The sequence below is a fragment of the Penicillium taxi genome, assembly GCF_028828555.1.
Source record: "Penicillium taxi strain IBT 34144 chromosome Unknown utg000004l_segment0_segment0, whole genome shotgun sequence".
In the NCBI taxonomy this organism is placed as follows: Eukaryota; Fungi; Ascomycota; class Eurotiomycetes; order Eurotiales; family Aspergillaceae; genus Penicillium; species Penicillium taxi.
In genome coordinates, this window is record NW_026643206.1 from 4151825 (window position 1) to 4164314 (window position 12490).

A 12490-nucleotide genomic window follows, 5' to 3' on the forward strand; every position below is an offset into this window, starting at 1 on the left:
TGATAATACTAGTACGTCTCGTGACTCGAGATTAAGGTTTTGATAGCTCATATTTTCGGCTTTCACGGATTGCCGCATGTTGCATACCATCATGAGATCCACTTGCTTCACCGCCTCCTTTAACCTTTCCGCGCTGCACAAGGGATATATATCGACATTGGAAATCTTCAACAGATCGGAATTCGTTTCCTAAGTATAGAACACAGCAATCAGCATGTTAAAGTATGAACCTGACAATATTGAGCACGACATAATCCCTTGACTCATACAATATTCCAATGTTTACATGGTCCACCCCTATTTAGACCGACTTGGTCTGTGTCAGTCAGGCACCGATACACGGGTTGTTAACCTTTGAAATCTCACTTCCAGTGTAAGCCCTTACTAGTGTTGGTAAGGCGTGCTTGGATCTTAGAGTTTATTTGTGAGATTTCTCGTGTTGATCGATCCTTCCGATTCAAACTGGTCCCTGGCCTATTTTAGTTGCGATTGAATGCATAGCAACCAATCAGCGAGGATGAAGCCAAACCAATGTTGATTGCTTGGGTATCATCATGTTCTTTCCCTTTTGACAATATTTGCGTAAGTTTAAACCAACGCTAATTCAGCTTATCGCCCTCTGAGGTCCCGAGGTCATACTATGTCCTTAGGTAGTAGGGGTAAAGTGTCAAGTTGAAGATGGATCCATCCCCTGTTCACTCGATAGATTAATTTGTCCTACAATCAATTTCTTGGGCCTTTTCAAATCCATAGAACCTGATTAATCCTGGGAACGTTCTGTTATAGAGCGTGGCAGAGCGGGAGCGGGCTGGCGAACCACATGCTTTAAAGTTTTAGTTTAGCTCGACTGTGACCTTGGAAGAACTTCGAGAAGAATAATACCCTTTAGTCCATTATAGCTGAACCCCTATCTTTATCATAATGAAGGGTATTTTGAGCTTCATATCTATGGAAGTTACCATACAAAATATGAGCTTGAACTCAGCGTCCATGGATGTGATCCGCCCTGCAGGTGCACTCTGCCCTCCATAAATGCACACCTCTTGCGTATCATTGAGTTCAGTCTTGGAATTTCATTACGGATCAGTGGTGTGTTTCTTGACCGCGGCCTTTGTCGCTCTCTTGCATGGAGTGGTGGTCATCACGATGCCAGGAGACTAGACAGCAGGACGAGAACGACACAAGGCTTCCCAGGTGCTCTTAGCTTAGGAGGCCCTTATCTGAACCTCTTCTCCTCTTCTTCATAACCTTCGGGGGCTCGGTATTGACAGGAACCCCGCGGGTGACAGTAATGGCAATCCCTTGTGACGGCTTGCTTGAACTCTTGCACAGATTTTCAAAAATTTGAGTCGATGACACAAACTCCCAGGTACCGACTATGGCTTTGGAATTAACTCTCGCCTATAATATTATACGAGCAAGTGGAAGTGAGTCGGATGTTGAAGAAAGAAGAAATTACAGATGGCGATAGACCAGATACATAACCATCACAAGCTCACTCATGCTGGTGAATCACCTTTCAAATGTTAGATGGGTCGCCGAACCTATAAAGGCCGACAGATCCACCCAGGTCCCAGTGAACACGCATATATCTACGTATATACCTACTCACACAATACTCAAGATTCAATACTAGTCCTCCTAGTCTCGAACTCGATACTCTGAATAATACAAACGCACGTACTGATATTAGCAGAGCAAGCCTGGTAGGAAGGAATCCATAGATGTTATTCAAAATTCTCGGAGAAGGGTATTTAGGGTAAGTGTGGACTCCACCGAATTGATACTAATACACAGATCCATAAGCCCATACTGAGGGTGAAATTCTTTGGGAAGCTAAATGGTCATATGGCCTAGGCCATAGAAAGCCCAGAGGCTGCACCAGATTTGAAATCACCCAAATTGAGAGATTCAGGGCCATCGATGATGGCCTGATACAGAAGTTGAAGGTTTGCAAGAAGAAAATCCCGATATCTTTTGCTTTCCAAGCACGCTTTGAAGTTTTGGAATGAATATCTTCCGTTCCAGGAGAGTTCTAGGACCCGGAGCATCTTCAAACGATTTTCTGGCTCAGTCTCGCAGATGGCCTTGAAGATTTCGATTTGTTTGTCTCGATACTTCTTCACTGCAGCGTCGTGGAGATCCTTATTTTTGAGAATCTTTTGAGACAAGGGTGTATTAAGCTCTGCGTCGAGGCTAGAAATGATCTTCAAGGCACTTGAGGCATCCTGTAGCATTTTCGCGAAAGGCTGGTTGCTTTGTAGACATATGGGGTCATAGGCGTTCTGTTGGTGCTCAGCGACATCCCCAAACACGGCGTTTGTTTTCCGCTTCCGCCTTGAGCCCGGCCGGGGCTGGTAGCGGTCAGGCTTAGACGCTTTATCGATAGAAGTTGAATCACCTTCGACGTCAACGAGTTTCTTTATTGCGGTCTTTGTCACTCTCTTGCGTGCAGTCGTGGGTTTTGTCATGGATCCTTCATCGCCGGCATCTTTACCATTGATCTTCGCGGCTCTTGAGTAGCTAGAACGCAATAATCGAGCCCTAGGAGGGGCACGCGGACGGGATTCTTGGATGGAACGTGGTTTGACCGTGCCGTTGCCCTTCTTCGCACCTTTGGGGAGTTTGGCACCGATGGCGGCTAGAGGACTGAATTCGATCTCAGTAGGTATCTGTTCGATGGAACTCTTGCAAAGATTCTCAAACACCTCATCGGGCGAATCGAATTCTATCTTCGCACTCAAGTCTGCAACGGCTGTGTGCTCTGTATCAAGTCGAATGATCAGCAATATTCCTTCCCATGATCACATCTTTCTTGGCCATCCAGCTTACCGCGCTCATCAGTCAACACAATGTTGTTGCCATTACTACCAACACTGATAAGAACCTCATCCATATCAACGGCGTTATCAAACTTTTCCTGGAGACCGAGAGGAGACATAAAAGGGAATTGAGGGGATAGTCAGTTTTAATTGTGAATTTAGCAATGGAAATTGGCAAGATGAAAACTTGAAAATTGGGGATGGAGAAGTGAATGGGAGAGATGTAAGTGAAAAACGATGGAAGGCATGCAGAAGTAGAAAACCAACAGTTTTCAAGGCTGTTTGATTCGAGTGCGTTGACACTAATTTTCAAGTGAGTGCCGCCTTGACTACATATACTCATATATGATTCTTATAGTATCTTAGATATGCACATGTTCATCTCCAAATAGTAAGTTCACTAGCTACAGCGATATAATGGGTGTCATTTATTGAGAGGTCTATACCAACCTACCAAGGTAGGTATGATATCCCCAGCCCTGGAGGTGCTATAATCGAGAAGTCTTCCCCTTGATATAACTTACAGGGTTCCAAGGATGTGAGGTATTAATCTCTCCTTACCTCTACTCTCTATTATTCTGAGTGGGTGTGTTAATTCATTGCAACCGGCGCTTGATGAAGCATACTCCTGTCCGGTAGCCAACCAAAGGCTTCTTGGTCAGATTCCTGGCTAGATTGCTAGCCTTTATTTTACTGGCCTTGGGCTTTCCCTTCACCTTAACTACCGGGCCGGTATCTTCCTCCTTTATGATGGGTGAGTGCTCAGTCTCTCATCTCCGCTGATTGCTCTCACTTAATATTTTCTGGTACCAAACATGCCCAAAAGAAGTCCAAACAGCTCAGGATGTCATTAAAGCTGAGAGGGTACACCTGCTCGAGTATTTTCGAGGATTTACTACCATTAACCATCGTTCTCGGAAAAAACACCGCAACATGCTTTTTTGTAGGAGACTCCTTGCCAGGCAAAACAGCTGTCGCTGACCATGGCTCAAAAAGCCTCTAGCCATGATTACAGTTAGCCCGCCCTTCGCTTCGATCATAGGCTAGATCTGACATTTTTCCAAGACACGGATCAAGATCTTGTTATCTTAGGTCGAACTCATAAGTCGAGATTAAATCTCTCATTTTAAAGATAATCTAGTATAGATCCTATATGATGATGCTGATCTACTAGTGTAGGGCTTTTCGAGAAAGAAGAGCCAGGTCCAAGCCATCTATAGTTATAGAACCCTGACGGAATTCCAGGAGGTGAAAGAGTGAGGCAAGGAGCGAGGAATTGCCGCTACCTCAGCCACAAATACTGACTTTTCCCCTATGCTGGATCTTGAAAGAGACTTCTTGGAAGACTAGTGAAGAACACTCACTATATAAGGCAGCGAAGTTGTTGATGGAGGCCAAGTTAATGTGGGAGAAACTGTCTCTAATAGTTTGACTTCTGTCTCAGTAGCATTGATAGACTCGCGTACATATGCGGGAGAACCGGGGAAGTCTCCGTCATGGTCTAAAGTTGAACAAATTCAGCAGAGGCTCTCGTTAAAGTTTATGATATTCAGTAGGCATAGGCCGACCAAGGCGGGGTAAATAGCGTCGCGAAAAGAGACGACCAATATTATAGGTTATAAGAACACCAGTGTTCTGAGAGCGGAGAGGCCCTGACTAAGAGAAGAGCCTATGAACGATCTTGCCTTCTGAGTCCAAATCCAAGCCGCTGAAATAATCATCCAGAACCAAGAGGTGTTTCCGCATGAAAATTACCTGGGCTAGAGCAAGACGAAGTTTTTGGCTGCTACGAAGGGCGATTCCATCGGTTCCTACTATGGTTTGATCTTTGTTCGGCAGGTTGCTCACATTCACTGAAAAGTCATAGTAGTGAATTACCTCCCTATAGAAAGGCTCTTGTTAGATGTTCCTATATATATCAGCCTTGGTTATTGTCGGTACACTGGTGGGTATAGCAATTCGATGAAGTTGATGAGAGGCTAACGCCCACTTCTGACACCTACCACAGGTAACGCTTTACGCCCCTGTGATATCTGTGTGTCCTTTGAAGTGGTTGTAAAGTCTGAGTTTCATTTTTAGTTTGCTATCTATTATAAAGTAACAATTTGATCACATGACTGCTTTGTTCCATATTCTAACAGTTATTCAATTCATAGTCCACCGTGCTTAGTCCGTAAATTCAATCGAAGGGGTCGAAGGAGAAATGGAGTCTCGCCAAGTATACCTTCAGTGGGGTACTCTTTCTATAACCTATTGGGCCGACTAACATATCTAGAGAGCCTCGTCTAACGCAAAGATCAATATCATGAAGCACTAGGCTTTTGTTCACCTACCTAAAAGAGGAATTCAGAAAGACCAGAATATCTTCCGTTCTCTAACAAGTCATACTCTCATCGATCAGTCTAGGGGCCTCCGATTCCAAATTCGACACGCTTGTTGTGAAGGAGATAGAAGAAATTTTTGGATCCGATTAAATTATCAAGAGAATCCACTAGCTTAGGAACTATTTAGACAAGTATCAAGTGTTAGAATAATGATACAGAAACCGTTGGAATATCTATGCAAAGTGAAAAGGTTTCAAACAAACCAGGTCATATGTTTTAGACACAATGATACTATTTAATAGCTAGAGAAACCACACGGAACTTCAACATCGTCAACATATCATCACATCATCATCGGTGTTTCTTATAAGAGTATTACCTCTGATAGAGCACCAGATGGTTTGTCGAGGGACAGCAGCGTCCCGGTCTAAGAGATATCCAGAGGAAAGATTACCCCAAAATAGAGGGCAATCAGATTTAAAGGCGCGACTGGTCGATCATGTTTGTAGACTGAAAAACCTAGAAGAGCAATTCCAGCCACAAATTCGGAACCTTCAACCGTGGTAATACTCGACGATGGCCTCCATGTCCATAAAACCTATAACATCTGGGCACACAGCGATCAAAATTATAAGGATGTTGAGCTTCCATCTTCCCAACTCGGACGGGTTGACTTTGATAGATTGGTACTTGAGGTGGGCGATTCGAACGCTGGCCGCGGCCAAGAAATGACAGGCTGTTCCAGCCTGAACTACAGAAGGGGTGAAAAGTATTTGAAATGGCTTCTCGGAATCGAAGTCGACCCTTTGAAGGAGCGCAATAGAATTGATCTACAATAGAATGAAATTACAAATAGCCCTGGGAGGAGGCGTTGCAGCCCCGTTTATAAGTGACCACTCATCCTACATTTTTCCATCACCTTCCTCCCAACCTTCGACTTCAATACTTCGACCAGCCCTTCGGTACCCATGTTTAGATCATGCTGAATACTCCTTATATAGAACGTTCCAAGGTTAAAACAATGGGCAGACCTAAAAATAAAGCATGGCGACAAAGTATTCGTTCACTACCCTGGTAACGTCGTCGTTTGTCATCAGTTCTGTTTAGTGCTTGTGAGGGGGCCCCTGAACGATGACTCTTATACAAATGAGCTGTTGGATGTATTCGACTACCCCTTTCAAATTTCCCGAGCTTAGAGTTGCGAGCCGCACTCCAAGTTGTCATTTACAATCTACCAATATTCCGACACAAGAATTGAATATAAAATTCAAAACTTGGCCGTGCCGGGAGGCGGATGCCCTAATTTGCAACCAGGCCAGACATCCACAAGGGGTCTACTCCGTACAGGACTTTTGAGTGTGGCCCGTGGCATTATTAACGGGAAATCAGACGGACTGAACACGCTATGCCCATTGAGTCGAAGAAGAAGTGGATCACTGAAGAATATATCTGGGGAAAGCTGTTGACTCCAAGCTTTGCGGGCTAGTCGATTTGGTGCTTATCAGCCAATCCCGATGTGGTAGGGATCCATTCCTGGAGGAAGAATACCATGAGCTCTTGCTTCCAAGAATCGACTACCTATACGAATGTTAGGTACATACGCATACTCTGTATGATGATTTAAGATTGGTTCTATCTAGCGTCACTGTTTGATGTTCACTTATTCTCCTCCAGAGCGATTCTCATGGAAGTTAACCCAAATACAATTAATGGCCATTGTTGGCAATTTTATGCAGATTCGACATATATCAACCCCGATAATCTTGTTATGATTATGAGATATTGATATGTGCTAGAATGCAGACAACAGCTCCCGGAAGGTCCGTCAACCAACCAAACAAGCCAGCCCAACAAGTATTTTATGAGCCTTGGAATCAAAATTACCCGGAATCGAGGCCGTTCTGCCGCGACGCGTCTTGTGAATTTCAAGCTCATCAATACAGGGATAACAGTACTGATACATTTATCCTGTATTGTGAGAGATTGATCCACTCAAGTGGATTCAATGGCCATCAAACATCCTCATTCGTACAGTATGAGACGTCTCGGTCTGGGGTTGGCGGACGCATTACAATGTGCTATACGGGATACCGCGTGCAGGATAGGTCAGAATCCTGTACTGCAATTGCCCACAGATGTGATGCATTGCTGCATACTCTGTAGTAACCAGCTGTTCTCTCTTCTACGCCAAGCATGGCCAATTCCCCATGACCTCACGGCGGGTCATCAATGATGCTTCGACGAGTCGTGTATCGTATAATTACATGTATCCTAAAACACCCGGGTCAGACCCTAGGATCGCCATGAAGCTGTAAGGATTACGAGTACGGCTTCATATCAACATATCCCCCACAGCACCTGGACAAAGCATATTAAAGAAAAACATCTTCCACTAGAGTTCGATTGACCTGCAAGGAGCTTGCGCTATTGAGAATTTAAGACAGAATGATGGATCGAGCTTGTGCAGGTCTGCCAAGCTCAGTCTGCGATCAGCCGAAGCTGCAGCCGGCAAGTGAATTATCTCGGAAATAGCAGAGCCTCTGGGAGCTCAGAGGAAGAGAGAGGAGTATTATACTCCATCAAGAAAGCGGATGTCATTGAAATAGGCTCTAACATATGGCATCGCTCTTGAACTTGTTTTCCGCACGATCCCATATCTGGGGGTGAGCCGGGGAGATAGAGAGTAATTTGGTATTGTCGGGTGCTGACGGGTCAGTAATTTCAGTAATTTATTTGGTATTTTTATTTATTGTGAACGAAGGGGAATGTCATCGCCTGGGAAACATATAAGAAGAAGCCAGCCCCGTCCATATAATTGGTAATTTTTGCGGAAAGAGGGAGGTCTCGGGTACTGGATCCGGAAAGAAGAAGAATACGTGTTCCCAATTAGAGGATTCGGTGTGTATGAGAAAGGAAGGGAGAAGAATCCACTATTACCAGGGATGGTAAGAATGGAATCCGACTCGGCCCGGTTTGGGTAACGCCGGAAAGATTGCGTAGCCAGATTGGTGATTGGGTAATCCACTTGAATAAGATACAGTAGCACAGAGCACATGGAAGTATAGAATGAACTGGTAGCACTACAGTACAATCTTGTTGAGTTTATCTACCTACTTCTTCAATTGAGCCTCATTTTGAACTGTTTCGCTATTCATTGTCCACTGTTCGGTTTCAGTTTCATCTCATACAGGTAAGCTAAGATAGTGGATCAAGTTACCAAAATGACCCGAGCGAACCCGATTCTGTACAATATATTACCCAAATCGGTAAATCACAATACAATACCACCCCCAGCATTCCTTGTATCAATGTATCCAACCTGAAATACTTCGTCCGCACAGAGTAGGGCTTTTTTCACACGCGCACTAGCCTCGACTAGGAGGCGGCCGGGCGAAAATTATGCCGTAGAGTATTTATGTCCTAGGGGCACCTTCTTCCGTAGTTTCCCAGCTTTTTCTCCCTGAAAAGTTCCTGCTCTCCACATCCATCCCTCCCAACTCCTCTCTTCGAGTCAAATCTCCATTCACAATGGCCTCCCGTGTCTTCACCCAGCGCCTGGCTACCGCCATGGCCCAGTCCGCTAAGGTCTCTCGCCCTGCTGCCCGTGTCAACTTCACCGCTGCCACCAAGCGCACCTTCACCCAGAAGGCTCCCGCCGCCACTTTCTCGGCCCCCAAGCGCGTCGCTTCGCCCACTCTCCTCCAGGCCAGCGCCCGCCAGGCCTTCCAGACCGCCGGCCGCCGCCAGTACTCTTCTGAGGTCGCCACCGCCATGGTCGAGGTCTCCAAGAACCTGGGTATGGGTTCCGCTGCCATCGGTCTCGGTGGTGCCGGTATCGGTATCGGTCTCGTCTTCGCCGCTCTTCTCCTGAGTGTCTCCCGCAACCCTGCTCTCCGTGGCCAGCTCTTCTCCTACGCCATTCTGGGTTTCGCCTTCGTCGAGGCCATGGGTCTTTTCGACCTGATGGTTGCCATGATGTGCAAGTACGTTTAAGCGTTTGATCGAGAGGCTTCAATGGATCGAAGGAAAGAATTGAACCCGTGAAGAAAAATACTTTTTTTTTCTCACCTTATATTCATCCCCCTTTCTTTTGTCCGCCGGGGAGGGTATTTGGTCGTGATGTATTACCATGTACTACTTTTCAGCGTCATCTACAACACCTATTTCTTTCTGTACATATAGAGTCTTAAATGGCCCACCAACCTCCAACTTCCAAAGAGCCAAACCAAAACTCTGTGTGTTGATTTCTGGATCGTATGCTTTTAATCTTCTCCCATAGACCATATCTGGGTTACTCAGGTACCTAGGTATAAACAATGGGCTCAATTCCCGGAGCTTCCAAGATCTACGACTTGCTTGCATGAGTTTGTCAATGTTTGGGGTCTTTGGGCTCCGGACACATTAGATTCCCAGGACGACCGTTGCTACGTGTAATCTTCGATCATCAACCACACCACAACAACTGTGCATTGACGGTCAATGTGACGCTAGTAGATTCTACTCATCAATCTCCATCGATCGCCCTATGAATCCTTCATTTTAGAGTCCATGGTCTGCTCTCTTATCGAGCTCGATCTGCCCCAAGCGTAAAACTCGCCCTTAGCTCCGGGACCTCGGGAATCTCCCTCCGCCCTGGGCCGGCTGACTCAGCTTTCAACTTTGGAAAACTGGACTTATCGAGAAAATATGCAACAGCTTGCTTATTATTACCTGGCTGTTCCCGAGGTCTTAGGTGAATTTGAGTATTAGTTACAAGTATTCGCTATATGCTGTATTTTTGTTGAGATTGCGGAGTTGGTGTGTCCCTTCCAAACGTTCCGGTACATACCGAAGGTTAGCCTACCTAGGTAGAGGAACCTTGGAATTGAGTCAATACAGTGTTCACTCTATCGATATTGTTAGTATAGTTATAACTCATGATTTTCTCAATATTCAAGGTTTGTTCTTTTTCATTCTAGGAATGAATGTTTGTGTATGTATACCTTCAACTGCCGTTTACATGACCAGCCCTAGATTTTACTGATTCGTGAGTTAGAATTTTGGAAGCAGCTTGGAAAAAATCACCTGGGCGAAGTTATTGGTCTGCTTGCGATTAAATAGTTCACCTTCTACCTACTCGTTGACTCATATAGGTAATCAGTATTGGAACGAGCATTGGCCTTAAGTATCTATCGAGTGACAAAAAGCCATTTAATACCTACCGAGAAAGTTGAAATACCAAACTAAATAAGTATTGATGCCGCGGGTATCTAGAGCTAGTATATACGTATCAATGATGTTAACCTCTCTTTGGATGCATATCTTTCATGATTCGACATGCACATTGAAATCATCGAAATGATGACACATAGTGGATCAAATTTCCAGTTCCGCACAATATGGCCAGATCCCGGATATTCAAAGCGTAGGCTCTCTAGGAAACCCCCATAGTTCTGGAAATGGTCTGATGTTTACCCCACAGAAAAAGTGAAGGTCTCAAGGTAAAAAAAAAGGATTAAGTGTTTAGCCTGCTAGGTAACCAAATATATGACAGTCGACAATAGTCGACGGAAAGCTTGAAATATTATATGTCAAATCACGAAAGAAAAGTTTGACTCCGACACAAGAGACGCGCTTCCTTAAATGCAGAGGTATCAAGCACCAGAAAATATGCGAGGAAACGATCAAACGAAAATAACGAATCAGAAAGATCAAAAACAAAGGAAGAATCTCAATGAAATATATGTCAGAATATTTCCAGATCCTCAAACTCCACGACCAATCCATCGGCCGATCCAGTCGACAATGAACTATCAATCGTCAAGCCATGCATAGCATCCCACATAGTGGTACTGCGCGCAAGATTAGTCGGTCGACTGGCATAGACACCCACATGAACGAGCTTGTCTTCAACGCCATAGAAGAACCAAGTAACCTCACGCAGTTTCTTCCACGTACTACCCACAGCCCCGGGAGAAACTCCATATGGCGAAGCAGAAGGTACCTGGTACCAGATCCAGAGAGCATGACCAATTCTCTCCAACTTTATACGAAGAGACTGAACCTCAGGACCCTGCGCCTGAACCAATGGCGAAAGACACCAATCAGCACCGTCCGCCGTCGCACTCACAGAAGACGCATTGACCATTCCTCCTGAGAATTCCATACCCGCTTTGACCCATTTACATGGCTGTCGATTGGTGTGGCGATCCGCCACTATGGCTGGTACTGGTGCTGGTGCATCTGATGAGGGAGCGGCTCCGGCAAAGATGACCAATCCACCTTGATCCCACTCCATTTCCCAGTCTGCGCTGACTGTGACTTCGGCTACTACGAATGGATGGTGAAGGGATGTGAAGACGATGGGTGCGGTTGAGGTGTCACCGTTTGGCGGTTTGCGCCATAGATCAGTATTCGGGCCGGCTGACAATGTGAAGTATTCCATACATTCTGGAAGAGTGAATGATGATGGTAGATTCAAGGCCGTGAATGAGGATCCATCTGGAGGCATTTTGAGGTAGATCTTTTTGAGATACAAGTTTGCCCTAGGGGGGTTTCTTTTCTTTTCTTTTGAGTTTCTTTTATCCTCCTGGCCACGGAGAGAATCAGAAAGCTTGTACGGCGAGAGTATTTCTAATGCCAGTCACTCAAGTACTTCGCACTCCGTAGATGCCGTGAATTAGTGTAAGTGATGTTCTTACTCGTTCCTGGAGCAACGGGGAAAGACGGAAACCCGATCAACTTGAGATCCGACCAATGTCTGTGCAGATCGGATCACCGATGGTCGATTGAGGGTATTCAACACGGTCAAGTAGCATGTCAATTCAAACGAGCCAGAAAAGAAGAGCTAGAGGGCAGACTTGGGTAATTATAATCAAAAAAAGCGGATTTATGCGGATGGTAGCCGAATGCGGATTATGCCAGACGAAGCACGAAGGGACACAAAAGGAAGGAAATGAAAGGGATAGAGGAGCGGAATTTTGGTTGAAGGAAAGGAATTGAAAAAAAAAAAAAAAAAAATAACTATATGAGTTGAAACTATTTATGTGAAGGTAATTTTGCCCCTGGGCCTGGACCTGGACCTCAGGGGAAAATCGAGTTTGAACAAAAGGACGGGATTTAATAGATAGGCTAGGGCCAGTGACAACGGCCAGGTTCAAGTTGCAAGGTGAAGGCTGGAATCTCTCATAATTGCCTCAAGAGGTGTGCTTGTTCTCGACATGATACTGTGGGCCAGTTTGTAAGTGGCGGGTCCTCGTGCATGGGGGATCCATCACCATCCGCTATCACGACCACCATCACCATCTCCACGGTAGGTCTCAAGGGGCAAATCCATCGAGCTGAATCGCAGAAGCCTATTTAGTA

General features: G+C 45.3%; 3 protein-coding genes across 3 annotated transcripts; 1 reads left to right on the forward strand and 2 right to left on the reverse strand.

Moving 5' to 3' along the window:
* Positions 1–1853: 1853 nt before the first annotated feature.
* On the reverse strand, positions 1854–2941 carry N7495_006417 (uncharacterized protein; the record flags this gene model as incomplete). The annotated part of the gene is made up of 2 exons (XM_057209068.1): positions 1854–2728; positions 2833–2941. The coding sequence occupies 2 exons, from the start codon at positions 2939–2941 to the stop codon at positions 1854–1856; spliced, it is 984 nt and encodes a 327-aa protein (XP_057062842.1).
* Positions 2942–8674: 5733 nt separating this feature from the next.
* On the forward strand, positions 8675–9139 carry N7495_006418 (ATP synthase subunit C family protein; the record flags this gene model as incomplete). The annotated part of the gene is made up of 1 exon (XM_057209069.1): positions 8675–9139. The coding sequence occupies one exon, from the start codon at positions 8675–8677 to the stop codon at positions 9137–9139; it is 465 nt and encodes a 154-aa protein (XP_057062843.1).
* Positions 9140–10871: 1732 nt separating this feature from the next.
* N7495_006419 (uncharacterized protein) lies at positions 10872–11636 on the reverse strand (the record flags this gene model as incomplete). The annotated part of the gene is made up of 1 exon (XM_057209070.1): positions 10872–11636. One exon carries the CDS (start codon positions 11634–11636, stop codon positions 10872–10874), a length of 765 nt encoding a protein of 254 aa, XP_057062844.1.
* Between the last annotated feature and the right edge of the window lie 854 nt (positions 11637–12490).